The 27,069-nt window shown below is 53.3% G+C and overlaps 1 protein-coding gene across 6 annotated transcripts in view; it reads left to right on the forward strand.

Annotated features, from left to right (window-relative positions):
* The window catches only part of LOC125450177 (uncharacterized), a 116,322-nt gene that overhangs the window by 41,290 nt on the left and 47,963 nt on the right, over nt 1–27,069 (forward strand). For 5 of the 6 annotated variants that reach the window (XM_059643508.1, XM_059643512.1, XM_059643509.1 and 2 more), the window contains exons 39-67: nt 700–858; nt 1,478–1,639; nt 2,185–2,367; nt 4,060–4,230; nt 4,637–4,792; nt 5,053–5,202; nt 7,347–7,499; nt 8,561–8,716; nt 9,413–9,568; nt 10,140–10,292; nt 10,934–11,101; nt 12,261–12,416; nt 13,181–13,336; nt 13,710–13,865; nt 14,737–14,892; nt 15,172–15,324; nt 16,339–16,497; nt 17,187–17,348; nt 17,894–18,076; nt 19,769–19,939; nt 20,346–20,501; nt 20,762–20,911; nt 21,437–21,589; nt 22,649–22,804; nt 23,503–23,658; nt 24,231–24,383; nt 25,025–25,192; nt 25,957–26,112; nt 26,840–26,995. In XM_059643508.1, coding sequence (XP_059499491.1) covers nt 700–858; nt 1,478–1,639; nt 2,185–2,367; nt 4,060–4,230; nt 4,637–4,792; nt 5,053–5,202; nt 7,347–7,499; nt 8,561–8,716; nt 9,413–9,568; nt 10,140–10,292; nt 10,934–11,101; nt 12,261–12,416; nt 13,181–13,336; nt 13,710–13,865; nt 14,737–14,892; nt 15,172–15,324; nt 16,339–16,497; nt 17,187–17,348; nt 17,894–18,076; nt 19,769–19,939; nt 20,346–20,501; nt 20,762–20,911; nt 21,437–21,589; nt 22,649–22,804; nt 23,503–23,658; nt 24,231–24,383; nt 25,025–25,192; nt 25,957–26,112; nt 26,840–26,995 — 4,623 coding nt within the window. The remainder of the gene's footprint in view (nt 1–699; nt 859–1,477; nt 1,640–2,184; nt 2,368–4,059; nt 4,231–4,636; nt 4,793–5,052; nt 5,203–7,346; nt 7,500–8,560; nt 8,717–9,412; nt 9,569–10,139; nt 10,293–10,933; nt 11,102–12,260; nt 12,417–13,180; nt 13,337–13,709; nt 13,866–14,736; nt 14,893–15,171; nt 15,325–16,338; nt 16,498–17,186; nt 17,349–17,893; nt 18,077–19,768; nt 19,940–20,345; nt 20,502–20,761; nt 20,912–21,436; nt 21,590–22,648; nt 22,805–23,502; nt 23,659–24,230; nt 24,384–25,024; nt 25,193–25,956; nt 26,113–26,839; nt 26,996–27,069) is intronic. The other variant, XM_059643510.1, reaches the window with a different exon arrangement.

Below are 27,069 nucleotides of genomic sequence, written 5' to 3' on the forward strand. Positions count from 1 at the left end.
ATGGGTCTGCAGGGTACCGACCGTGATAGATCCGGGATTGCGGGGAGCCAACTGTGATTGACCTGGGACCGCAGGGAGAAAATTGGGGAAGACCCTGGTCTGTAAGGCACCGACTGTGAGAGACCCGGTTCTGCAGTGAGCCAACTGGGATAGACTCGGGCCTGCAGGGAGCAGACTGGGATAGAGCCGGGTGTGCAGGGAGCAGACTGGGAGAGACCCGGGACTGCAGGGAGCAAGCTGGGATAGACCCGGGTGTGCAGGGTACCGACTGTGATAGACCCGATTCTGCAGTGATCCAAGTGGGATAGACCCGGGCCTGCAGGGAGCAGACTGGGATAGAGCCGGGACTGCAGGGAGCAGACGGGGAGAGACCCGGGACTGCAGGGAGCAAGCTGGGATAGACCCGCGACTGCAGGGAGCAGACGGGGAGAGACCCGGGACTGCAGGGTGCAGATTGGAGTAGACCCCGGTCTGCAGGGCACCGACTGTGATAGACCAGGTTCTGCAGTGAGCCAAGTGGGATAGACCCCGGACTGCAGGGAGCAGAGTGTTGCCGACCCCAGAGTGCAGGTTGGTCGAGTTCTTCATCTGGACCATGGAAGGACTGCCAGCAGTGAGTGTCTCCCCGGCGCAGAATCCCTGTAAGCCTTGTACTCTCGTGTGTAAGGAGAAGCTAACATCTGAATGTTCCCTTTCTAGGTGAGAGACCTGGAGAGTGCTCGAGCCCCAGTCAACTGAGCTATGTCTGTAACACAACTCTGGGCAGGGAGTGTCAAAGTGAGAGTGACTGTGGCAGGTGGGGGACATGCTGCTTTACCCCATGTGGGTCAAGATGTGTCCTCAAGCACTTCAGAGATGGTGAGTTCATGTTGTCTGATCTGCACTCAGCGTCCCACTGGAGATACTGAATGTGTTTGAGAGGGGACATGGGAGAGGCATGTTTCACCCTGTGTGTAAGCTTGTTTTGTCTGTGTGCAGGGAGTGTTTGGTGTGTGTCAGTGTCGTGGGAGTTTAACTCTGTATCTATCCCCCAGTCCTGTGAGTGGGAGATGGAGAATAATACACTGGGAGCTTTACTCTGTATCTAACCCCATTCTGACCATGCCTTGGGAGTGAGAAATGGGGAATACAGCAGTGGGACCTTTAGTCTGTATCTAAGCCCGTTCTGAGCATGTTCTGAGAGTGAGAGGTTGGGAATAGTGTAGCGGGAGCTTTACTCTGTATCTAACCCCATGCTATCTATGTTCTGGGAGTGAGAGATGTGTAATACTGCAGTGGGATGTTTCGTCTGTGTCGAGCCCTGTGCTGTCGATGTTCTGGGAGTGAGAGATGTGTAATACTGCAGTGGGAGCTGTCTTCTGTATCTAGCCCTGTGCTGTCGATGTTCTGGGAGTGAGAGATGGATAATACTGCAGTGGGACGTTTACTGTGTGTCTAACTCGGTTCTGCGCTCTCTCTGTCTTTCTCTCACCGGAAGATAATGGGCAGTGCCCTCGCCCCGACCATCTTGCCTGTGTGTGTAACTCCACCTTTGGGAGGGTGTGTGAGTCAGATGGAGATTGTGCTGGATCTCAAAGGTGCTGTGATGCTGGTTGTCAGAAACGCTGTGTCCCGTCGTTCTACAGGAAGTCTGATGGAGGTAATTGCTGGTCCGAAAAGTGTCTGCTGGACAGGCCTGAATGAGACTGCAGTGGGATTGTTCCCTCACTGTGTGTATATCCCACTTTGTGTCTGTGTGTGTATTTCTCTTTGTCTCTCATAGTGCGTCCATCCAACAGATCTCCCGCTCTCGGTGTCTCATCATTTCCTTTCCGTATTTTGTACGTCTTATCCCACTCTTTCTCTGTCGCATTCCTCTCCTTCTCTCCCTCTCTCTCTCTCTCTCTCTCTCTCCCTCTCTCTCTCTCTCTCTCTACCCCCTCCCCCCACTGTCAAGCCTTCTCTGTCTCTCTCTCTCTCTCACTCACTCTCCGACTCTCCCTCTGTCTCGTTCTCTCTACTTCTCTGCGGCATTCCGCCTCTTGTCACATGTTTTTGTGTCTACGTGTTGCAGATCTTCACTGTCTGAGTGTCACTGTTCTCTCTGTCTCCCGTTGTTTCTCCGTAAGCCCCTATTCCCTGTGTCTCTGCCACCTCTGCATCTGTCGTGACCTCTTGCATAAACACCAGCAATTCGTTTTGCAGACTGGGGGAAATCTGAGCAGTGTCCAAAGGTGTCCAGCCTGGATCGTGTCTGCAGGATGAATCACAGCATCTCGTGTGAAGACAATGAGGACTGTGGGAAGTGGACGTCATGTTGTGAGACTCCGTGTGGTAGACGCTGTGTGCACTCGTTCATGGGACAGAACCGCAATGTGTCAGTCTCAGGTAACTGCATGTAGTCTGCCAGTTCTTAAAACACCCAGCTGTACCCAGCAGTGAGTCATGGAATCACCCAGTTCCCAGCAGTCTGTGTGTGGGGAACGCCACGCTCCGAGCAGACTGTATGTGGGGAAAGCCCTGCTCCCAGCCGGCTGCGCGCTGGGAATGCCCTGCTCCGAGCAGGCTGTGTGTGGGGAAAGCCCTGCTCCCAGCTGGGTGCGCGCTGGGAAAGCCCTGCTCCGAGCAGGCTGTATGTGGCGAACACCCTGCTCCCAGCAAGCTGCTTGTGTGATGTCCATTCTGACTTTGCTGGTCTCCATTTCCCGCTGAGTCAGACTCGAAGGCGGAGCTCCGTGCACAATTTCCTGGTCTCCGTGTCACGCTTAGTTACACCCACCTTCGGAGCATCGTGCACAGTTCCCCGGTCATACAGTCATCGAGCCGTACGGCACGGAGACTGGCAGTTCGGCCCAAATTTGTCCATGATGACCCAATTTCCCTGCTGTAGGCCCATATCCATCTTAAACTTTCCGATCCATGTATTCAACCAAATGCCTGTTCAATGTTATTAATGTACCCGCTTCAACCAATTCCGCTGGCAGCTCATTCCATGTACGTAGAAGCCTATGTGTAAAATAAAAATATTGTGCCATCGGATTCCCGTGTACTCTTTCCCTCGTACCTTAAACTGATGCCCCCTTGTCCCGATTGCCCAACCGTGGGAAAAAGACTGAGTGTTCTCACCGTGTCATTGCCTTTCACGATCTTATACACTTGGATAAGATTCCGGCCCCTCTCCCCCGGCCGACCGCGGTCTCTTACACACTAAAGAAGAAAGTCTGAGCTTGCCCACTGTCTCCTGTTCTGTCCTGATAACTCAGTCTCTTCAGTTCTGGTAACAAGCTTGTAAATTTCTTCTGCACTCTTTCCAGTTTCACAAATCCTTCTGCTAGCAAGGTGGCCGAAACCGACCGCGATGCTTCAAGTGTGGCCTTTCCAACGTCCTGTACAACTGCGACATAAGTTCCCAACTTGTATACACAGTGCCCTGACTGCTGAAGGCCAATGAGCCAAAAGCCGTCCTCACTGCCCTGTCTCCCTGTAACACCAGTTTCAGAGAGCCGTGTACCTGAACTCTAAGGTCCCTCTGTTCCACGCGACTCCTTAAGGCGCTACCAATGAATCTCTGATCTTGATTTCACTTTCCAGAATGCACCACCTCAGGCTTCACTCCATCAAACCCCATTTGCCATTTCTCCGTCCACTTGCCCAGGTGATCGAGATGCTGCTGCAATTCGTGCTAACCTCCCTCACTGCCGACAATTCCACCTATTTTAATGTCCTCCGCAATCTTATGAAAGCACGCCTTGTACAGTCTCATCCAAATCATTGATATAGAGAACAAACAGCGACGGCCCCTGCACCGACCCCTGAGTCACAGCACCAGTCACCGGCCTCCAGTCCGACAAGCATCTTTCCGCTGTTACTCTCTGCTTCCTACCATCAAAGCAATTGAGTATCCAATATGCTGGCTGTGCTTGGATTCCGTGTGATCTAGCCTTAATCCATTAGGCCCGCTCTCACTCAGTGCTGCAATGAGACTGCTCCGTCCGGGTGTCGTCGATGTGCCCTTGTGGTGTTTCTGATCTGTGTCTGTATCCCTCTCCCTGTCCCTGTGTCCCTGCCTCCCTCCATCAGTGTCTGTCACAGATCGGACGTTTGGAATGTGTCCTTCCCCTCAGCGCCTGTCTGCAGTGTGTGACATGAAGTACGGTGAGCTGTGTGAGGATGATAACGACTGCTATGCCTGGCAGACCTGCTGCAACACCAGTTGTGGGCAACGCTGTGTGCATTCTTTCCACGGCAGGAGTGAGTAACCCCATTTGCCCTCGGATCCGACCGGTTCACTGCCCTCCCTCATTTCCGTCCCAGAGCCTGTTCATCAGTGAACAAGAGGCACAGAGTGTGACTGGGAGACGGTGTGTTTGTGTGTGTATCCCTCCCTGTCTTAATCCCTCCCTCTCTCTCACTCTCTCGCTCTCGGTCAGTCTCTCTCTGTCTCACATTCTCTGTTGCTTTCTCCCCATCTCTCTCTCTCTCTTTCTCTATTTCTCAGTCTCTCTCTGTTTCTCTCTCTCTCTGTTTCACCGTGTCTGTCTCCTCCTCTCTGTGTCTTTCTCTCCATGTCTCCCAGAGCTCTGGGCGAAGTGAGCAAACAATGGTTGAGGCAGCAGCAACAGTTCCCGAAGCTAAGATGGAGCCTCTGTCTTTGCAGGGAGTGAAGAAAGGTGTCCGTCAGCTTCCAGACTGAGGCACGTCTGCTCCGAGAGTTTCCATACTCAGTGCGATAAGGACAGTGACTGCGAAGATTGGCAGACCTGCTGCAATACCTCCTGTGGGAATAGATGTGTCTCCAAGTTCCTGACCAGATGTAAGGCACCCCTCCTGTTAACCTCAGTGTCGAAGCTGCCAGGGTACAGGTGCGGTCCTGGCAGTGTTTAATGTGGGGAGGACAGTGTGGCGGGAGCTTTACTCCGTACCTAACCCCCTGTCCCTGGGAGTGTTTGATGGGAAGGGTGGGTGTAGAGTGAGGTTTACTCTGTATCTAACCCCGTGCTATCCCTGTCGTGGGAGTGCGAGACTGTCTGTTTGTTGATGATCCTGATCTGACTGTCACTGTGTTCATTCCAGCGACCCAATGCCCTGCTTCCACACGCCTGGACCCGTTCTGTGAGATGAAGCTGGGAGATGTGTGTATGAGTGACGCTGATTGCTTTGCCTGGTCCTCGTGCTGCGATGCTAACTGCGGAAAGAGATGTGTGCCTCGTTTCCTCATGGGCCGTAAGTGATCAGTCAGTCTCTGTTTGTTCAGAGGTTAATCTGTGGGTATTTCAGTACGTCACTGTGTGTGTGTGTGTGTGTGTGTGTGTGGTTTGTGTGTTGTGGTGTGTGTGTGTGTGTGTGTGTGTGTGTGTGTGTGTGTGTATGTGTGTGTGTGTGTGTGTGTGTGTGTGTGTGTGTGTGTGTGTGTGTGTGTGTGTGTGTGTGTGTGTGTGTGTGTGTGTCAGGTTGAGTGTGTGTGTGTATGTGTGTGTGTGTGTGTGTGTGTGTGTGTGTATGTTTGTGTGTGTGTGTGTGTGTGTGTGTGTGTGCGTGTGTGTATGTGTGTCAAGTTGAGTGTGTTTTTAAGAATGGAGTGAGAACATAGAACCTAGTAAGTTACAGCACAGTACAGGCCCTTCGGCCCATGATGTTGTGCCGTGGAATAATCGTCATCCAAAATTAAAATAACCTAACCTACATTCCCCTCAGTTCACGGCTGTCCATGTGCATGTCCAGCAGTCGCTTAAATGTCACTGATGACTCCCCTTGAACGACTACCCCTGGAAGAGTATTCCATGCACTCACACTGTCCTGGTGAAGAACTTCCGTCTGACGTCGCCTCTGTACCTTGCTCCTCACACCTTAAAACTATGACCCCTCGTGGCAGTCAGTCCTGCCCTGGGGAAAAGTCTCTGCCTATCGACTCTATCCATCCCTCTCATTACCTTGTACACCTCGATCAGGTCACCTCTCTTCCTCCGTCTCTCCAGAGAGAAAAGTCCAAGCTCAGTCAACCTCTCCTCGTAAGACAAGCCCTCCAGTCCAGGCAGCATCCTGGTAAACCTGCTGTGCACCCACTCCAAAGCCTGCACATCTTTCCTATAATAGGGCGACCAGAACAGGACACAATATTCCAAGTGTGGTCTCACCAGGGATTTGTAGAGCTGCAGCATAACTTCGCAGCTCTGAAACTCGATCCCCCTGTTCATGGAAGCCAAAACACCATATGCTTTCTTAACCACCTTATCCACCTGGGTGGCAACTTTGAGGGAGCTATGCACATGAACACCAAGATCCTGCTGTTGCTCCACACTGCCGAGAATCCCGCCTTTAATCCTAAATTCAGCATTTAAGTTCGACCTTCCAAAATGCATCAGCTCGCATTTATCCAGGTTGAACTCCATCTGCCGTTTCTCAGCCCAGCGCTGCATACTGTCAATGTCTCGCTGAAGCCTGCAATAGCCCTGATAGAATCATAGTTTCCTTTTCCCCAGTGAAATATCTTCCCCTGGTAACTGCTCCTTTTGTCAGAGTGTCAGTCTGTTTCAAAATGAGAGTGTGTGAGAGTGAGTGTGATTCTGTTTCAGTGCAAGTGAGTGCGAGAGAGTGAGTGTCTGTTTCAGAATGAGTGTGTGAGAGTGAGTGTGATTCTGTTTCAGAATGAGTGTGTGAGTGAGTGTGATTCTGTTTCAGTGCAAGTGTGTGTGAGACAGTGAGTGTCTGTTTGAAAATGAGTGTGTGAGAGTGAGTGTGTCTGTTTCGGAATGAGTGCGTGTGAGAGTGAGTGTGATTCTGTTTGAGTGCAAGTGTGTGTGAGAGAGTGAGTGTGAGTCTGTTTCAGAATGAATGTGTGTGAGAGTGAGTGTGATTCTGTTTCAGTGCAAGTGTGTGTAAGACAGTGAGTGTGAGTCTGTTTCAGAATGAATGTGTGTGAGAGTGAGTGTGATTCTGTTTCAGAACATGTATGCGTGTGAGTGTGAGTCTGCTGCAGACTCTGTGTGTGTGTGTGTGTGTGTGTGTGTGTGTGTGTGTGTGTGTGTGTGTGTGTGTGTCTCAGTCGTACACCAGCTGAGAGCAGGGAACCTCCGCACTGATCCACAGTGGAATCTGATTGCCAGCTGATAACCGGCCCCCGCTTCTGACGTCAGAGATGTGATCCCATTTTCACTTTGGCTGGTGATAGGAGTGAGGATTTCACAGAGATACATGGAATTTCCAAAATTCCTGCATCTTCCTCCATTCAGGGGCGATGAGTCTGGTCCATTGACGATGGAAGAGTTGTGGGAGTCCCTTGTTCAGGGCTAGTGTCTGACTGCAGCAGATCAGAGAGGGTTGTGTGTTTTGGTACCTACTCCATCGATGCATGTCTCTGTAACCTGCAGGAGATGATAGCTGTCCCGCTCCCCACCGCCTCGAACCCATGTGTGACATGAAACTGGGAGATCAGTGCAACGGAGATGAAGACTGTGATGCCTGGCAGAGCTGCTGTCAGAGCAAGTGTGGAAAAGTCTGTATCCCCAGCATCATGGATGATGGTAAGTTGTGGGAATAACTAGTGAGTGAGAGCGACATAGACAGGAAGGCGAGGGGATTGTACCTGGAGAATGGTACTGAGAGAGAGAGTGAGAGAGAGAGAGAGAGCGGGTGAATGGAACAGTGCAAGACAGAGGGAGGGACCAGGAGAATGGCACAGAGAGGCAGAGAGAGTGGCTGAATGGTACAGGGAGAGACAGAGAGCGACACCGAGAATAGCACCGAGAGAGAGAGAGAGAGAGAGGGGGGGGGGGGGCCGGGGGGCTGGGAGAAAGATAAGGAGAGAAGGGGATGGACCGCGAAAATGGGACAGGGAGAGAGAGAGAGAGATTGAGAGAATGGTGCAGAGAGAGGAGGGACTGGGAGAATGGGACAGAGAGAATGATTGGGAACTCATGACAGAGTGAGAGAGAGTGTGATGCAAGAGAGAGGGAGGTGAGGAAAGAATAAGAGCGAGGAATGTCGAGGAAGTGCCATAATGAGTCAGAGCCAGGGAGACACAATGATATCGAAAGAGTTGCAAACTCCGATTGAGACAGACAGGGAGAGGCGGAGACAGAGAGATGGGACGAACGAGACAGAGAGAGACTGGGTGACAATCAGGAGGAATGAGTGTGATTGAAATAGAGAGGGGGACGTAGAAAGGGATTTTGAAGGGCAATGAGAGTGGGACGTCGGAAAAAGAGTTTGACAGCGAGTGAGTTGACAAGGCAGTGAGTGATGGAGGATGAGAAATGCAAATAATGTGGGAACTGACACAGATGAGGTTTAGAATGAGATTTCAGTTTTATTGTCACGTGTAGTCGAGTGCAGGAATAGAGCAGTGAAGTGAAAATGGGACACCGTCACCATTGTTCATCAAGCAAGATGGAGTTAGTGCGAAGAGAGCGCGAGGGAGAAATGGAGACGGACAGAAAAAGGTTAATGTCCCTCTGCTGCACTGGAACTCCGATAGTGCCCTTTCCCTCTGCACTGACAGACCGACAGCACGGACCCTATTTGACCCAGTGGCCCTTCTGGGCCTTGCTTCTCCACCAGTAACCTCCAGCGTGTTGTGTTGTAGATGAGGAGGGAGACTGCCCTGATCGATACCGGGCAAAGTGGATCTGTGAGAGGAACTCGAGCATGTCGTGTGTGAGGGACGAAGACTGCAGGAGCTGGGAGCAATGCTGCGACGTGGGCTGCGGGAGGAGATGTGTCCGCAGCAGCTCACTGCACAGTAAGGGCAATCCGGACACAGAGCCTTCGGCCTTTGCCCCAACCCCCTTCCCATTTACAGTGTGGTTTCAATGCACTGAGAACCTCCGCCCAACTCAAGCACAAACACACGCGCGCACACCCAAACACACACATCCACGCACTCACACACACATACTCTCACACATCCTCACTCTCACTTTCACTCTGACACATACACAATCACACACACACAGCCAAGTTTGTGACCCTCTGTAATCACTGAGGTTGGAGTATGGGAAGAGAGCACTCCGCCTTGGTGTCCATACTTGCTGTGATGCAAGTGACGTTTGTCTCTTGCCTGAACCGGGAAACCCGATGCAGCTTCGCGTTACCTTTTAGAACGTTGAACATTACAGCACAGTACAGGCCCTTCAGCCCCCGATGTTGTGCCGACCTGTCATACCGATCTCAAGCCGATGTAACCTACACTATTCTATTATTTTCTGTCTGTCCGGGTCCTTTGTGCTCCCTGAGCCAATGTGCCGACGGAATAGGTGTACCGTCTGTGTGTGATCCGTGCTGTAAGCAGTGACGGGGAACGAAGACGGGGGGAGGTTGCAGTGTGGTTTTTGGGACGTGATGGTGTATGGTTTCCCTGTGGGCCTGCGTCTGTAAATGAAGGTGTTAGCCTCGGAACAGGCTGTGTAATAATCTCTCGGTGTGTGTGCCCACACAGAGGGAGGGGCGCAGTGCCCACAGAGCAGTGCCCTGGGCAAGGTCTGCACCATGAAGCTGGGAGATGAATGTGAAGCAGACACTGACTGTGACCGTTGGCAGATGTGCTGTGACGCCGGCTGCGGAAAAAGATGCGTCTTTCGTTTCTTCAAAGGAGGTAAGAGGGTGGTCTCGGGACGAGGGGTTTGTTCGGGGATGGACGGTGGTTGCGGGGGGGGATAATGGATTCAGATTATCAGGGAGTTAGCTGTCAGTGTGTGATCATTGGGACAGTGCAGAGGAGGTTTTACTGTGTATGCAAGCGGGTATTGTCCCTTTCCTAGGAGTGTTTGATGGAGAGGGTCAGTGCAGAGGGACTTGGACTCTGTCCCGAAACCCCTGTCCTTGGGAGCGTTTGATGGAGTTGGGACCGTGTAGAGGGAGTTTGCTGTGAATTTTTCCCCGTGCTGTCCCTGTCCTGGGAGTGTTGGGTGGAGGAGGGACAGTGTAGAGGGAATTTTACTCTGTATCTCACCCCTTGCTGTCCCTGTACTGGGAGTTTTTGACGGAGTGGGTACTGTATAGTGGGAGTTTTATCCCGTATCTAAGACGGTGCTGTCCCTGTAGTGGGAGTATTTGATGGGATGATGGTGTCGAGAAAGCTTGACATCCGGGTGCGGTCACTGATGGTAACCTGAGACTATGGCTGAGATTTAACCCTGTCTGACCCCTATCCTCCTGCTCCCCAGAGAACAGGAGCTGCCCAGCTGCCGAACGCCTTACCCCGATGTGTGACATCAACTACGGCCAGGAGTGTCAAAACGACGATGACTGTGATCTGTGGCTGTCGTGCTGTGAGGCTGGATGTGGGAAGCGATGTGTCCGTCGGTATTACGCACATGGTGAGGACGACTGACCCCTGCACCCCCAGCCTTGCTACGCCGAGCAAATGCTGCGCACCCCTCACGTACCGTTTCTGACGAAGGCAGAGACCCTGTCTGTCCCAATAGCCCAAGCCCAGCCCTGCAGTTAGAGCATTCAGTTTGAGGATGTTTCCTGTTTGAATGTGGGCTATGTATCTGTGATAGATGGAGGGTGAGGGAGGGTGGTATAGAAGGAGAGCCCGTTGTGTGTCCCAGCTTGTTCAGATCCGTTTCAGGATTGTTCCCACTGCGATCGGATTTCCCTTGGTATTGTTCAATCCCAATGTAAACCAGTCCCGGTCTGTGAAATCCTGTCCTTGTCAGCTTGTTCCCACTGGAATCTACTGCTCCTGAAACAACCACAAGCCCACGCGCCATCCCAATTCCAGCACCCGTCGTCCCCTCACTGATTTGTGGTAATGGGCCGACCCTGAATGAACCCCGAAGTGAAACCCTCCATCCTTGTCTTTACAGTGCCCCCTGCAATGTTGCCCCTTTATCTCGGGGTAGCCGTCTTTATTCCCGGGATCTTCCCACCGGAGGGATATTGGGAGTGTCATTTGGAATTTCTGTTTTGGGAGTTTCTGCCTAGACTCTGACTGGAATGTGATTTCACCCAGAAACAGGAAAGCGAGACGCACAGTGTCCCAAACCATCCCAAACTCAACATATCTGTGACCGGGACGACGGTGAGGAATGTGAGGGAGATGACGACTGCACAAGGTGGAAGCGATGCTGTCAGGTCGGAGATTGCGGAAAACGCTGTGTCTACGGGGTCCGCAGGCGAGGTGAGAGTGACAGAACACGTCTCGCAAAGAGGATTGTGTGCTGAGGAGAGAGAGGGTCTGTGAGGGAAGAGAGCGATCCGTGTGTGAGAGAGAGGGAGGGGAGCAGTCCCTGTGTGAGAGAGAGCGAGGGGAGCGTTTCCTTTATGAGACAGAGGGAGGGTAGTGGTCCCTGTGAGAGAGAGAGAGAGAGGAGAACAGTCCCTGTGTGAAAGAGAGTGAGGGGAGCGATCCCTGTGTGAGAGAGATGGAGGGGAGCGGTCCCTGTGTGTATGTGAGAGAAAGAGAGAGAGAGAGAGGAGAGCAGAGCCTGTGAGAGAGAGAGTGAGGGGAGCAGTCCCTGTGAGAGAGAGGGAGAGAGTGAGAGGGGAGTGGTCCGTATGTGAGAGAGAGCGAGGGGAACGGTCCCTGTGTGAGAGAGATGGGGGGAGTGGTCCCTGTGTGGGGGAGAGAGAGAGGAGAAGAGTCCGTGTGTGAGAGAGAGAGAGTGGGGAGTGGTCCCTGTGTGAGAGAGAGCGAGGGGAGCGTTTCCTTTATGAGACAGAGGGAGGGTAGTGGTCCCTGTGAGAGAGAGAGAGAGAGAGAGGAGAACAGTCCCTGTGTGAAAGAGAGTGAGGGGAGCGATCCCTGTGTGAGAGAGATGGAGGGGAGCGGTCCCTGTGTGTGTGTGAGAGAGAGAGAGAGAGAGAGGAGAACAGAGCCTGTGAGAGAGAGAGTGAGGGGAGCAGTCCCTGTGAGAGAGAGGGAGAGAGTGAGAGGGGAGTGGTCCGTATGTGAGAGAGAGCGAGGGGAACGGTCCCTCTGTGAGAGAGAGCAAGGAGTGCAGCCCCTGTGTGAGAGAGAGAATCGAGAGCCATCGCTGTGTGAGAAAGAGAATGCGCGGAGTGCGGTCCCTGTGTATGAGAGAGAGAGGAGAGCGGTCCCTGTGTGAGAGAGAGAATAGAGAGCGGTCCCTGTAAGGCTGAGCTGAAAAATGAATGTGGCCACTGTGGGGTGATGAGTGGAAAGTGCACTCCATGTGGTGGATCAGCAATGATGTCCCGATCGAGCGGGTTAGCAATGACAGCCCGAACGGCCTCCCCAGCTCCTTGTCTCTGGTGGTATGAACTGTAATCCTGTAGAGCGCCGTTCGGTTTGAGCTGAGTCTTTTTGTCCCTCACAGCGGAAGCGTTCGAATGTCCAGCGCAGTCTCGCCTCCAGCCCATTTGTCAGATGAAACTGGGCTCTCAATGTTCCACTGATGACGACTGCGATATCTGGCAAAGGTGTTGTGAGACCGGATGTGGGAAGAGATGTGTCATGAGTTTCAAGCCTGGAGGTGAGAACGACAGAACCCCTCGGATTCTCCAGCTCCACAAACCCGCCCTCCCTATCTCTGTCACCTTCTCCACCCAGAATACCCTCTACTTCACTGTTTAACTCCCTTCTGCCCCAGTTCATCTCCCTGCCCCTGTCTCGTCCTCCAGCCCCTAGAGCCCCTCCCTTTGTCTGTGACCCACCACCAGCCCCGAGACCCCCTCCTGTCTCTGTCAGCACCACCAGCCCCGAGACCCACTCCTGTCTCTGTCAGCACCACCAGCCCTGAGACCCCCTCCTGTCTCTGTCAGCACCACCAGCCCGCAGACCCCCTCCCTGTATGTGTTACCCGCTCCAGTCCGTAATCCCCTCCCTATCTGTAAAACCTGCTGTAGTCGCTACACCTCCCCATTATCACTGCAACCTCCTCAAGATCCTACACTGCCTCCCCATCTCTGTAACCCCTTCCAGCCCCTACACCCCTCCCTATCTCTGTAACCTCCTCCATCCCTTGCACCCTCTCCCTATTTCTGTTACCCCCTCCATCCCCCTACACCCACTCCCTGTCCATGTTACCCCTCCAGTCTCGATACCCTCCCTCCCTATCTGTGTAAACCCCTCCTGCCCCTACACCCTCCTCTCTTTCTCTATCACCTGCTGCAGCTCCTGTTCCTGTGCTCTTTGTGGTAGATATCGCCCACGGAATGGGCTCTGTTGGTTCAGCAGTCATGTTGAGTGCCCTCTATCTCTCTCTCTCTCTCCCTCCCTCTCTGTGTCTCCCCGTAGAGCACGGATCCACGTGTCCGGATGGGACCAGACTGCATTATGTCTGTCGAATGAACTTCACCTCTCGCTGCGACGGTGACGATTCCTGTGGTCACTGGGCATCGTGCTGTAACACGGAGTGTGGGCCTCGATGTGTGTCACAGTGGTTTGCGAGAAGTAAGTCCCGTGACATCAGTGAGGGAGGAACCCGGGTGAGCGGTGAGCAATGAGTGGAATGACCATGGGCACCCGGAGAGGGAGGGTGTAGACTTTAGGGTGGGGGCCCGCGGCTCAGACAAGGGGCGGGAGCGATGTAACCCCACTGGAAGGATGTAGTGAGGCAGTCGGAGCAGTGGAGGAGTCGGGATAAAGAGGGAAGCAGTGGTAAGTGAGAGGATGATTACACAGGGTCAGAGATTGAATCAGCACTCCCCCTCCCGACGAGTGCGAGGTTGGGGAAGTGGAAGGGCGTGGTAATGTTGGAGTGTGGGTATGTTGTGGGGCCTGGGAGGGCCTCTGTAACTGTTCTGGGCCGCCCTTCCGTTCACAGAGCCTACTGACCAGTGTCCAGAGGAGGACACCCTCTCCAAGTTCTGTCGGATCAGCACTGGGCATTCTTGCCAGGACAGCCAGGACTGTGATGGATACCACTTGTGTTGTGATGCTGGCTGTGGGAAGAAGTGCACCCCAAAGTGTTTCACAGGAGGTGAGCAAGAGAGAGCGTGGGATACCCGCCTCGCCCCACAGTTCATGTATGCTGTCGGCAGAATATAGGTTACGCAGGGCAGGGCGTTTGCCATCGCGGGATTCTTCTGTCCATCCCCATCCGTGGCTTAAGGAAGGAGTGTTGTGAAACTGAGTGGGTCCTGCTGCGATCCTTGTCCCCAGGATCACCTGACAATGGGGCTATGCGTGAAGCTCTGACGGAGTAAAACCTGGTGTCCTGTGATTTCTGAGCTTTTCCCTGAGAGGGTTTGGGGAAGTTGGGGTCTGAAATAGACTGGGGTCCTGCTCCCGTTCTACGTCGCCGGGTTATGGAGGAATTGGGGTGGGAAGGAGACTTTGAGTTTGCCCCAATCCTTGTCCCTGGGTTGCAGAGTGTGTGATTGGGGAGCAGACAGGGATCCTGCCTCTGATGCATGTCCCTGGATAATGGAGGAATTGAGGTGAGAGGAGACTGATATCCTGCTCCTGATCCCTGTTCCCGGGTTCGGGAAGGTGAGGGGGTGAAGCTGACAGGGTTCCTGCTGTCCGGTGAGCAGACGGGAAAATGAGTAAGCCCTGTGTGGAGGCTGTGCTGTCTCTGATGTCCTTACCCTGTCACAGTTAAGTCCTTCCTCTCCCCTCAGCCCATACCTTCTTTCCACTGAAGGCCATGGGAGAGGCCTTGTGAGTGAGCTGTTCCGTGATACTGCGGCAGAAGACAGAGTGAGGTGTTCCCCCTTCACCCCAGTTCCTGGTCCCTTCACTGCGCAGCAGGCTGTGTGTTGTGAGTGAGATGGGTGTGTCGTGTGCTGCAGTCGGGTGTGAATTATTGTGTGATTCTGTCCCCTAAGTGCGCTTGTTTGTGTTCACAGAGAACGGAACTTGTCCCTTCCCTGGGAGGCTGACGATGTTGTGCAACATGACCCTGGGAAAAGACTGCAGGAACGACACGCAGTGTGACGTCTGGCAGAGGTGCTGCCTGGCCAAGGGCTGTGGGGGGAAATGTGTGCCCACATTCATCAGTAAATGTGAGTATTCCTGACTGCACAGCTTCCCACAGGTTTGTTGCATAGTCCCAAGATCGGTGAGCAATAAGTGGGTCGGGCTGTAGAGGGAGCTTGACACTGTGTCTAACTCTGTGCTGTCCCTGTCCCAGGGAGTTTTTGTTTGTGTATCGTGCAGAGGCAGCTTTAGTCTGTATGTAACCCAGTGCTGTCCCTGTCCCTGGGAGTGTTGGATGCAGTCAGTGTGAGCTGCTGTCTGTTTCTAAGCAGATTGATGAAGATAACCTTCTCTTTCTCGTTTAGTTCTGCCAAAGAAATGCCCGGAACATTCCCAAGTGTCTTTCCTGTGTAAGAAAAGCTGGATCCAATCTTGTGAGGATGATGACGATTGCCCTTCGTACAAACAGTGCTGTGATATTGGATGTGGCAAGAAATGTATCTACTCCTTCAGACGCGGTAAGGAGAGCGGTGTGACAGAGTGTCTGCAGGAGGGAACGGTCTTGGGGGGACAGTTCAGCAAAGTGGAGACTGGAGTGAGAAAAACTGGGACAGACCCAGGACTAGAGGGAGCAGACTGGGATAGACCTGGGACTGCAAGGGGCATTCTATGATTGACCCGGGTCCGCAGGGAGCAGATTGAGATAGACCCTGGTTTGCAGTGAGCCAACTGGGATAGACGCGGGATTGCAGGGAGCCGAGTGGGACAGCCCCGGGGCTGCAGGGAGCAAACTGGGATAGAGATGGGACTGCTGGGAGCAGACTGGGATCTTCATGGGTCTGCAGGGTACCGACCGTGATAGATCCGGGATTGCGGGGAGCCAAGTGTGATTGACCTGGGACCGCAGGGAGCAGATTGGGGAAGACCCTGGTCTGTAAGGCACCGACTGTGAGAGACCCGGTTCTGCAGTGAGCCAACTGGGATAGACCCGGGCCTGCAGGGAGCAGACTGGGATAGAGCCGGGTGTGCAGGGAGCAGACTGGGAGAGACCCGGGACTGCAGGGAGCAAGCTGGGATAGACCCGGGTGTGCAGGGTACCGACTGTGATAGACCCGATTCTGCAGTGATCCAAGTGGGATAGACCCGGGCCTGCAGGGAGCAGACTGGGATAGAGCCGGGACTGCAGGGAGCAGACGGGGATAGAGCCGGGACTGCAGGGAGCAAGCTGGGATAGACCCGCGACTGCAGGGAGCAGAAGGGGAGAGACCCGGGACTGCAGGGTGCAGATTGGAGTAGACCCCGGTCTGCAGGGCACCGACTGTGATAGACCAGGTTCTGCAGTGAGCCAAGTGGGATAGACCCCGGACTGCAGGGAGCAGAGTGTTGCCGACCCCAGAGTGCAGTTTGGTCGAGTTCTTCATCTGGACCATGGAAGGACTGCCAGCAGTGAGTGTCTCCCCGGCGCAGAATGCCTGTAAGCCTTGTACTCTCGTGTGTAAGGAGAAGCTAACATCTGAATGTTCCCTTTCTAGGTGAGAGACCTGGAGAGTGCTCGAGCCCCAGTCAACTGAGCTATGTCTGTAACACAACTCTGGGCAGGGAGTGTAAAAGTGAGAGTGACTGTGGCAGGTGGGGGACATGCTGCTTTACCCCATGTGGGTCAAGATGTGTCCTCAAGCACTTCAGAGATGGTGAGTTCATGTTGTCTGATCTGCACTCAGCGTCCCACTGGAGATACTGAATGTGTTTGAGAGGGGACAGGGGAGAGGCATGTTTCACCCTGTGTGTAAGCTTGTTTTGTCTGTGCGCAGGGAGTGTTTGGTGTGTGTCAGTGTCGTGGGAGTTTAACTCTGTATCTATCCCCCTGTCCTGTGAGTGAGAGATGGAGAATAATACACTGGGAGCTTTACTCTGTATCTAACCCCATTCTGACCATGCCTTGGGAGTGAGAAATGGGGAATACAGCAGTGGGACCTTTAGTCTGTATCTAAGCCCGTTCTGAGCATGTTCTGAGAGTGAGAGGTTGGGAATAGTGTAGCGGGAGCTTTACTCTGTATCTAACCCCATGCTATCTATGTTCTGGGAGTGAGAGATGTGTAATACTGCAGTGGGATGCTTCGTCTGTGTCGAGCCCTGTGCTGTCGATGTTCTGGGAGTGAGAGATGTGTAATACTGCAGTGGGATGTTTCGTCTGTGTCGAGCCCTGTGCTGTCGATGTTCTGGGAGTGAGAGATGTGTAATACTGCAGTGGGAGCTGTCTTCTGTATCTAGCCCTGTGCTGTCGATGTTCTGGGAGTGAGAGATGGATAATACTGCAGTGGGACGTTTACTGTGTGTCTAACTCGGTTCTGCGCTCTCTCTGTCTTTCTCTCACCGGAAGATAATGGGCAGTGCCCTCGCCCCGACCATCTTGCCTGTGTGTGTAACTCCACCTTTGGGAGGGTGTGTGAGTCAGATGGAGATTGTGCTGGATCTCAAAGGTGCTGTGATGCTGGTTGTCAGAAACGCTGTGTCCCGTCGTTCTACAGGAAGTCTGATGGAGGTAATTGCTGGTCCGAAAAGTGTCTGCTGGACAGGCCTGAATGAGACTGCAGTGGGATTGTTCCCTCACTGTGTGTATATCCCACTTTGTGTCTGTGTGTGTATTTCTCTTTGTCTCTCATAGTGCGTCCATCCAACAGATCTCCCGCTCTCGGTGTCTCATCATTTCCTTTCCGTATTTTGTACGTCTTATCCCACTCTTTCTCTGTCGCATTCCTCTCCTTCTCTCCCTCTCTCTCTCTCTCTCTCTCTCTCCCTCTCTCTCTCTCTCTCTCTACCCCCTCCCCCCACTGTCAAGCCTTCTCTGTCTCTCTCTCTCTCTCACTCACTCTCCGACTCTCCCTCTGTCTCGTTCTCTGTACTTCTCTGCGGCATTCCGCCTCTTGTCACATGTTTTTGTGTCTACGTGTTGCAGATCTTCACTGTCTGAGTGTCACTGTTCTCTCTGTCTCCCGTTGTTTCTCCGTAAGCCCCTATTCCCTGTGTCTCTGCCACCTCTGCATCTGTCGTGACCTCTCGCATAAACACCAGCAATTCGTTTTGCAGACTGGGGGAAATCTGAGCAGTGTCCAAAGGTGTCCAGCCTGGATCGTGTCTGCAGGATGAATCACAGCATCTCGTGTGAAGACAATGAGGACTGTGGGAAGTGGACGTCATGTTGTGAGACTCCGTGTGGTAGACGCTGTGTGCACTCGTTCATGGGACAGAACCGCAATGTGTCAGTCTCAGGTAACTGCATGTAGTCTGCCAGTTCTTAAAACACCCAGCTGTACCCAGCAGTGAGTCATGGAATCACCCAGTTCCCAGCAGTCTGTGTGTGGGGAACGCCACGCTCCGAGCAGACTGTATGTGGGGAAAGCCCTGCTCCCAGCCGGCTGCGCGCTGGGAATGCCCTGCTCCGAGCAGGCTGTGTGTGGGGAAAGCCCTGCTCCCAGCTGGGTGCGCGCTGGGAAAGCCCTGCTCCGAGCAGGCTGTATGTGGCGAACACCCTGCTCCCAGCAAGCTGCTTGTGTGATGTCCATTCTGACTTTGCTGGTCTCCATTTCCCGCTGAGTCAGACTCGAAGGCGGAGCTCCGTGCACAATTTCCTGGTCTCCGTGTCACGCTTAGTTACACCCACCTTCGGAGCATCGTGCACAGTTCCCCGGTCATACAGTCATCGAGCCGTACGGCACGGAGACTGGCACTTCGGCCCAAATTTGTCCATGATGACCCAATTTCCCTGCTGTAGGCCCATATCCATCTTTAACTTTCCGATCCATGTATTCAACCAAATGCCTGTTCAATGTTATTAATGTACCCGCTTCAACCAATTCCGCTGGCAGCTCATTCCATGTACGTAGAAGCCTATGTGTAAAATAAAAATATTGTGCCATCGGATTCCCGTGTACTCTTTCCCTCGTACCTTAAACTGATGCCCCCTTGTCCCGATTGCCCAACCGTGGGAAAAAGACTGAGTGTTCTCACCGTGTCATTGCCTTTCACGATCTTATACACTTGGATAAGATTCCGGCCACTCTCCCCCGGCCGACCGCGGTCTCTTACACACTAAAGAAGAAAGTCTGAGCTTGCCCACTGTCTCCTGTTCTGTCCTGATAACTCAGTCTCTTCAGTTCTGGTAACAAGCTTGTAAATTTCTTCTGCACTCTTTCCAGTTTCACAAATCCTTCTGCTAGCAAGGTGGCCGAAACCGACCGCGATGCTTCAAGTGTGGCCTTTCCAACGTCCTGTACAACTGCGACATAAGTTCCCAACTTGTATACACAGTGCCCTGACTGCTGAAGGCCAATGAGCCAAAAGCCGTCCTCACTGCCCTGTCTCCCTGTAACACCAGTTTCAGAGAGCCGTGTACCTGAACTCTAAGGTCCCTCTGTTCCACGCGACTCCTTAAGGCGCTACCAATGAATCTCTGATCTTGATTTCACTTTCCAGAATGCACCACCTCAGGCTTCACTCCATCAAACCCCATTTGCCATTTCTCCGTCCACTTGCCCAGGTGATCGAGATGCTGCTGCAATTCGTGCTAACCTCCCTCACTGCCGACAATTCCACCTATTTTAATGTCCTCCGCAATCTTATGAAAGCACGCCTTGTACAGTCTCATCCAAATCATTGATATAGAGAACAAACAGCGACGGCCCCTGCACCGACCCCTGAGTCACAGCACCAGTCACCGGCCTCCAGTCCGACAAGCATCTTTCCGCTGTTACTCTCTGCTTCCTACCATCAAAGCAATTGAGTATCCAATATGCTGGCTGTGCTTGGATTCCGTGTGATCTAGCCTTAATCCATTAGGCCCGCTCTCACTCAGTGCTGCAATGAGACTGCTCCGTCCGGGTGTCGTCGATGTGCCCTTGTGGTGTTTCTGATCTGTGTCTGTATCCCTCTCCCTGTCCCTGTGTCCCTGCCTCCCTCCATCAGTGTCTGTCACAGATCGGACGTTTGGAATGTGTCCTTCCCCTCAGCGCCTGTCTGCAGTGTGTGACATGAAGTACGGTGAGCTGTGTGAGGATGATAACGACTGCTATGCCTGGCAGACCTGCTGCAACACCAGTTGTGGGCAACGCTGTGTGCATTCTTTCCACGGCAGGAGTGAGTAACCCCATTTGCCCTCGGATCCGACCGGTTCACTGCCCTCCCTCATTTCCGTCCCAGAGCCTGTTCATCAGTGAACAAGAGGCACAGAGTGTGACTGGGAGACGGTGTGTTTGTGTGTGTATCCCTCCCTGTCTTAATCCCTCCCTCTCTCTCACTCTCTCGCTCTCGGTCAGTCTCTCTCTGTCTCACATTCTCTGTTGCTTTCTCCCCATCTCTCTCTCTCTCTTTCTCTATTTCTCAGTCTCTCTCTGTTTCTCTCTCTCTCTGTTTCACCGTGTCTGTCTCCGCCTCTCTGTGTCTTTCTCTCCATGTCTCCCAGAGCTCTGGGCGAAGTGAGCAAACAATGGTTGAGGCAGCAGCAACAGTTCCCGAAGCTAAGATGGAGCCTCTGTCTTTGCAGGGAGTGAAGAAAGGTGTCCGTCAGCTTCCAGACTGAGGCACGTCTGCTCCGAGAGTTTCCATACTCAGTGCGATAAGGACAGTGACTGCGAAGATTGGCAGACCTGCTGCAATACCTCCTGTGGGAATAGATGTGTCTCCAAGTTCCTGACCAGATGTAAGGCACCCCTCCTGTTAACCTCAGTGTCGAAGCTGCCAGGGTACAGGTGCGGTCCTGGCAGTGTTTAATGTGGGGAGGACAGTGTGGCGGGAGCTTTACTCCGTACCTAACCCCCTGTCCCTGGGAGTGTTTGATGGGAAGGGTGGGTGTAGAGTGAGGTTGACTCTGTATCTAACCCCGTGCTATCCCTGTCGTGGGAGTGCGAGACTGTCTGTTTGTTGATGATCCTGATCTGACTGTCACTGTGTTCATTCCAGCGACCCAATGCCCTGCTTCCACACGCCTGGACCCGTTCTGTGAGATGAAGCTGGGAGATGTGTGTATGAGTGACGCTGATTGCTTTGCCTGGTCCTCGTGCTGCGATGCTAACTGCGGAAAGAGATGTGTGCCTCGTTTCCTCATGGGCCGTAAGTGATCAGTCAGTCTCTGTTTGTTCAGAGGTTAATCTGTGGGTATTTCAGTACGTCACTGTGTGTGTGTGTGTGTGTGTGTGTGTGTGTGTGTGTGTGTGTGTGTGTGTGTGTGTGTGTGTGTGTGTGTGTGTGTGTGTGAGAATGTATGTTTGTGTGTGTGTGTGCGTGTGTGTGTGTGTGTGTGTGTGTCTCAGTCGTACACCAGCTGAGAGCAGGGAACCTCCGCACTGATCCACAGTGGAATCTGATTGCCAGCTGATAACCGGCCCCCGCTTCTGACGTCAGAGATGTGATCCCATTTTCACTTTGGCTGGTGATAGGAGTGAGGATTTCACAGAGATACATGGAATTTCCAAAATTCCTGCACCTTCCTCCATTCAGGGGCGATGAGTCTGGTCCATTGACGATGGAAGAGTTGTGGGAGTCCCTTGTTCAGGGCTAGTGTCTGACTGCAGCAGATCAGAGAGGGTTGTGTGTTTTGGTACCTACTCCATCGATGCATGTCTCTGTAACCTGCAGGAGATGATAGCTGTCCCGCTCCCCACCGCCTCGAACCCATGTGTGACATGAAACTGGGAGATCAGTGCAACGGAGATGAAGACTGTGATGCCTGGCAGAGCTGCTGTCAGAGCAAGTGTGGAAAAGTCTGTATCCCCAGCATCATGGATGATGGTAAGTTGTGGGAATAACTAGTGAGTGAGAGCGACATAGACAGGAAGGCGAGGGGATTGTACCTGGAGAATGGTACTGAGAGAGAGAGTGAGAGAGAGAGAGAGAGCGGGTGAATGGAACAGTGCAAGACAGAGGGAGGGACCAGGAGAATGGCACAGAGAGGCAGAGAGAGTGGCTGAATGGTACAGGGAGAGACAGAGAGCGACACCGAGAATAGCACCGAGAGAGAGAGAGAGGGGGTGGGGGCCGGGGGGCTGGGAGAAAGATAAGGAGAGAAGGGGATGGACCGCGAAATTGGGACAGGGAGAGAGAGAGAGAGAGAGAGATTGAGAGAATGGTGCAGAGAGAGGAGGGACTGGGAGAATGGGACAGAGAGAATGATTGGGAACTCATGACAGAGTGAGAGAGAGTGTGATGCAAGAGAGAGGGAGGTGAGGAAAGAATAAGAGCGAGGAATGTCGAGGAAGTGCCATAATGAGTCAGAGCCAGGGAGACACAATGATATCGAAAGAGTTGCAAACTCCGATTGAGACAGATAGGGAGAGGAGGAGACAGAGAGATGGGACGAACGAGACAGAGAGAGACTGGGTGACAATCAGGAGGAATGAGTGTGATTGAAATAGAGAGGGGGACGTAGAAAGGGATTTTGAAGGGCAATGAGAGTGGGACGTCGGAAAAAGAGTTTGACAGCGAGTGAGTTGACAAGGCAGTGAGTGATGGAGGATGAGAAATGCAAATAATGTGGGAACTGACACAGATGAGGTTTAGAATGAGATTTCAGTTTTATTGTCACGTGTGGTCGAGTGCAGGAATAGAGCAGTGAAGTGAAAATGGGACACCGTCACCATTGTTCATCAAGCAAGATGGAGTTAGTGCGAAGAGAGCGCGAGGGAGAAATGGAGACGGACAGAAAAAGGTTAATGTCCCTCTGCTGCACTGGAACTCCGATAGTGCCCTTTCCCTCTGCACTGACAGACCGACAGCACGGACCCTATTTGACCCAGTGGCCCTTCTGGGCCTTGCTTCTCCACCAGTAACCTCCAGCGTGTTGTGTTGTAGATGAGGAGGGAGACTGCCCTGATCGATACCGGGCAAAGTGGATCTGTGAGAGGAACTCGAGCATGTCGTGTGTGAGGGACGAAGACTGCAGGAGCTGGGAGCAATGCTGCGACGTGGGCTGCGGGAGGAGATGTGTCCGCAGCAGCTCACTGCACAGTAAGGGCAATCCGGACACAGAGCCTTCGGCCTTTGCCCCAACCCCCTTCCCATTTACAGTGTGGTTTCACTGCACTGAGAACCTCCGCCCAACTCAAGCACAAACACACGCGCGCACACCCAAACACACACATCCACGCTCTCACACACACATACTCTCACACATCCTCACTCTCACTTTCACTCTGACACATACACAATCACACACACACACAGCCAAGTTTGTGACCCTCTGTAATCACTGAGGTTGGAGTATGGGAAGAGAGCACTCCGCCTTGGTGTCCATACTTGCTGTGATGCAAGTGACGTTTGTCTCTTGCCTGAACCGGGAAACCCGATGCAGCTTCGCGTTACCTTTTAGAACGTTGAACATTACAGCACAGTACAGGCCCTTCGGCCCCCGATGTTGTGCCGACCTGTCATACCGATCTCAAGCCGATGTAACCTACACTATTCTATTATTTTCTGTCTGTCCGGGTCCTTTGTGCTCCCTGAGCCAACGTGCCGACGGAAAAGGTGTACCGTCTGTGTGTGATCCGTGCTGTAAGCAGTGACGGGGAGCGAAGACGGGGGGAGGTTGCAGTGTGGTTTTTGGGACGTGATGGTGTATGGTTTCCCTGTGGGCCTGCGTCTGTAAATGAAGGTGTTAGCCTCGGAACAGGCTGTGTAATCATCTCTCGGTGTGTGTGCCCACACAGAGGGAGGGGCGCAGTGCCCACAGAGCAGTGCCCTGGGCAAGGTCTGCACCATGAAGCTGGGAGATGAATGTGAAGCAGACACTGACTGTGACCGTTGGCAGATGTGCTGTGACGCCGGCTGCGGAAAAAGATGCGTCTTTCGTTTCTTCAAAGGAGGTAAGAGGGTGGTCTCGGGATGAGGGGTTTGTTCGGGGATGGACGGTGGTTGCGGGGCGGGGATAATGGATTCAGATTATCAGGGAGTTAGCTGTCAGTGTGTGATCATTGGGACAGTGCAGAGGAGGTTTTACTGTGTATGCAAGCGGGTATTGTCCCTTTCCTAGGAGTGTTTGATGGAGAGGGTCAGTGCAGAGGGACTTGGACTCTGTACCGAAACCCCCGTCCTTGGGAGCGTTTGATGGAGTGGGGACCGTGTAGAGGGAGTTTGCTGTGAATTTTTCCCCGTGCTGTCCCTGTCCTGGGAGTGTTGGGTGGAGGAGGGACAGTGTAGAGGGAATTTTACTCTGTATCTCACCCCTTGCTGTCCCTGTACTGGGAGTTTTTGACGGAGTGGGTACTGTATAGTGGGAGTTTTATCCCGTATCTAAGACGGTGCTGTCCCTGTAGTGGGAGTATTTGATGGGATGATGGTGTCGAGAAAGCTTGACATCCGGGTGCGGTCACTGATGGTAACCTGAGACTATGGCTGAGATTTAACCCTGTCTGACCCCTATCCTCCTGCTCCCCAGAGAACAGGAGCTGCCCAGCTGCCGAACGCCTTACCCCGATGTGTGACATCAACTACGGCCAGGAGTGTCGAAACGACGATGACTGTGATCTGTGGCTGTCGTGCTGTGAGGCTGGATGTGGGAAGCGATGTGTCCGTCGGTATTACGCACATGGTGAGGACGACTGACCCCTGCACCCCCAGCCTTGCTACGCCGAGCAAATGCTGCGCACCCCTCACGTACCGTTTCTGACGAAGGCAGAGACCCTGTCTGTCCCAATAGCCCAAGCCCAGCCCTGCAGTTAGAGCATTCAGTTTGAGGATGTTTCCTGTTTGAATGTGGGCTATGTATCTGTGATAGATGGAGGGTGAGGGAGGGTGGTATAGAAGGAGAGCCCTTTGTGTGTCCCAGCTTGTTCAGATCCGTTTCAGGATTGTTCCCACTGCGATCGGATTTCCCTTGGTATTGTTCAATCCCAATGTAAACCAGTCCCGGTCTGTGAAATCCTGTCCTTGTCAGCTTGTTCCCACTGGAATCTACTGCTCCTGAAACAACCACAAGCCCACGCGCCATCCCGATTCCAGCACCCGTCGTCCCCTCACTGATTTGTGGTAATGGGCCGACCCTGAATGAACCCCGAAGTGAAACCCTCCGTCCTTGTCTTTACAGTGCCCCCTGCAATGTTGCCCCTTTATCTCGGGGTAGCCCTCTTTATTCCCGGGATCTTCCCACCGGAGGGATATTGGGAGTGTCATTTGGAATTTCTGTATTGGGAGTTTCTGCCTAGACTCTGACTGGAATGTGATTTCACCCAGAAACAGGAAAGCGAGACGCGCAGTGTCCCAAACCATCCCAAACTCAACATATCTGTGACCGGGACGACGGTGAGGAATGTGAGGGAGATGACGACTGCACAAGGTGGAAGCGATGCTGTCAGGTCGGAGATTGCGGAAAACGCTGTGTCTACGGGGTCCGCAGGCGAGGTGAGAGTGACAGAACACGTCTCGCAAAGAGGATTGTGTGCTGAGGAGAGAGAGGGTCTGTGAGGGAAGAGAGCGATCCGTGTGTGAGAGAGAGGGAGGGGAGCAGTCCCTGTGTGAGAGAGAGCGAGGGGAGCGTTTCCTTTATGAGACAGAGGGAGGGTAGTGGTCCCTGTGAGAGAGAGAGAGAGGAGAACAGTCCCTGTGTGAAAGAGAGTGAGGGGAGCGATCCCTGTGTGAGAGAGATGGAGGGGAGCGGTCCCTGTGTGTGTGTGAGAGAGAGAGAGAGAGAGAGGAGAACAGAGCCTGTGAGAGAGAGAGTGAGGGGAGCAGTCCCTGTGAGAGAGAGGGAGAGAGTGAGAGGGGAGTGGTCCGTATGTGAGAGAGAGCGAGGGGAACGGTCCCTCTGTGAGAGAGAGCAAGGAGTGCAGCCCCTGTGTGAGAGAGAGAATCGAGAGCCATCGCTGTGTGAGAAAGAGAATGCGCGGAGTGCGGTCCCTGTGTATGAGAGAGAGAGGAGAGCGGTCCCTGTGTGAGAGAGAGAATAGAGAGCGGTCCCTGTAAGGCTGAGCTGAAAAATGAATGTGGCCACTGTGGGGTGATGAGTGGAAAGTGCACTCCATGTGGTGGATCAGCAATGATGTCCCGATCGAGCGGGTTAGCAATGACAGCCCGAACGGCCTCCCCAGCTCCTTGTCTCTGGTGGTATGAACTGTAATCCTGTAGAGCGCCGTTCGGTTTGAGCTGAGTCTTTTTGTCCCTCACAGCGGAAGCGTTCGAATGTCCAGCGCAGTCTCGCCTCCAGCCCATTTGTCAGATGAAACTGGGCTCTCAATGTTCCACTGATGACGACTGCGATATCTGGCAAAGATGTTGTGAGACCGGATGTGGGAAGAGATGTGTCATGAGTTTCAAGCCTGGAGGTGAGAACGACAGAACCCCTCGGATCCTCCAACTCCACAAACCCCCCCTCCCTCTCTCTGTCACCTTCTCCACCCAGAATACCCTCTACTTCACTGTTTAACTCCCTTCTGCCCCAGTTCATCTCCCTGCCCCTGTCTCATCCTCCAGCCCCTAGAGCCCCTCCCTTTGTCTGTGACCCACCACCAGCCCCGAGACCCCCTCCTGTCTCTGTCAGCACCACCAGCCCCGAGACCCCCTCCTGTCTCTGTCAGCACCACCAGCCCGCAGACCCCCTCCCTGTATGTGTTACCCGCTCCAGTCCGTAATCCCCTCCCTATCTGTAAAACCTGCTGTAGTCGCTACACCTCCCCATTATCACTGCAACCTCCTCAAGATCCTACACTGCCTCCCCATCTCTGTCACCCCTTCCAGCCCCTACACCCCTCCCTATCTCTGTAACCTCCTCCATCCCTTGCACCCTCTCCCTATTTCTGTTACCCCCTCCATCCCCCTACACCCACTCCCTGTCCATGTTACCCCTCCAGTCTCGATACCCTCCCTCCCTATCTGTGTAAACCCCTCCTGTCCCTACACCCTCCTCTCTTTCTCTATCACCTGCTGCAGCTCCTGTTCCTGTGCTCTTTGTGGTAGATATCGCCCACGGAATGGGCTCTGTTGTTTCAGCAGTCATGTTGAGTGCCCTCTATTTCTCTCTCTCTCTCCCTCCCTCTCTGTGTCTCCCCGTAGAGCACGGATCCACGTGTCCGGATGGGACCAGACTGCATTATGTCTGTCGAATGAACTTCACCTCTCGCTGCGACGGTGACGATTCCTGTGGTCACTGGGCATCGTGCTGTAACACGGAGTGTGGGCCTCGATGTGTGTCACAGTGGTTTGCGAGAAGTAAGTCCCCCTCTGACCCCCACTCGACGTAACCCCAGCAAGAGAGAGGACATCGCATGGCCCCGCATTCAGCG

The sequence above is a fragment of the Stegostoma tigrinum genome (assembly GCF_030684315.1).
Source record: "Stegostoma tigrinum isolate sSteTig4 chromosome 44 unlocalized genomic scaffold, sSteTig4.hap1 SUPER_44_unloc_1, whole genome shotgun sequence".
Classification (NCBI taxonomy): Eukaryota; Metazoa; Chordata; class Chondrichthyes; order Orectolobiformes; family Stegostomatidae; genus Stegostoma; species Stegostoma tigrinum.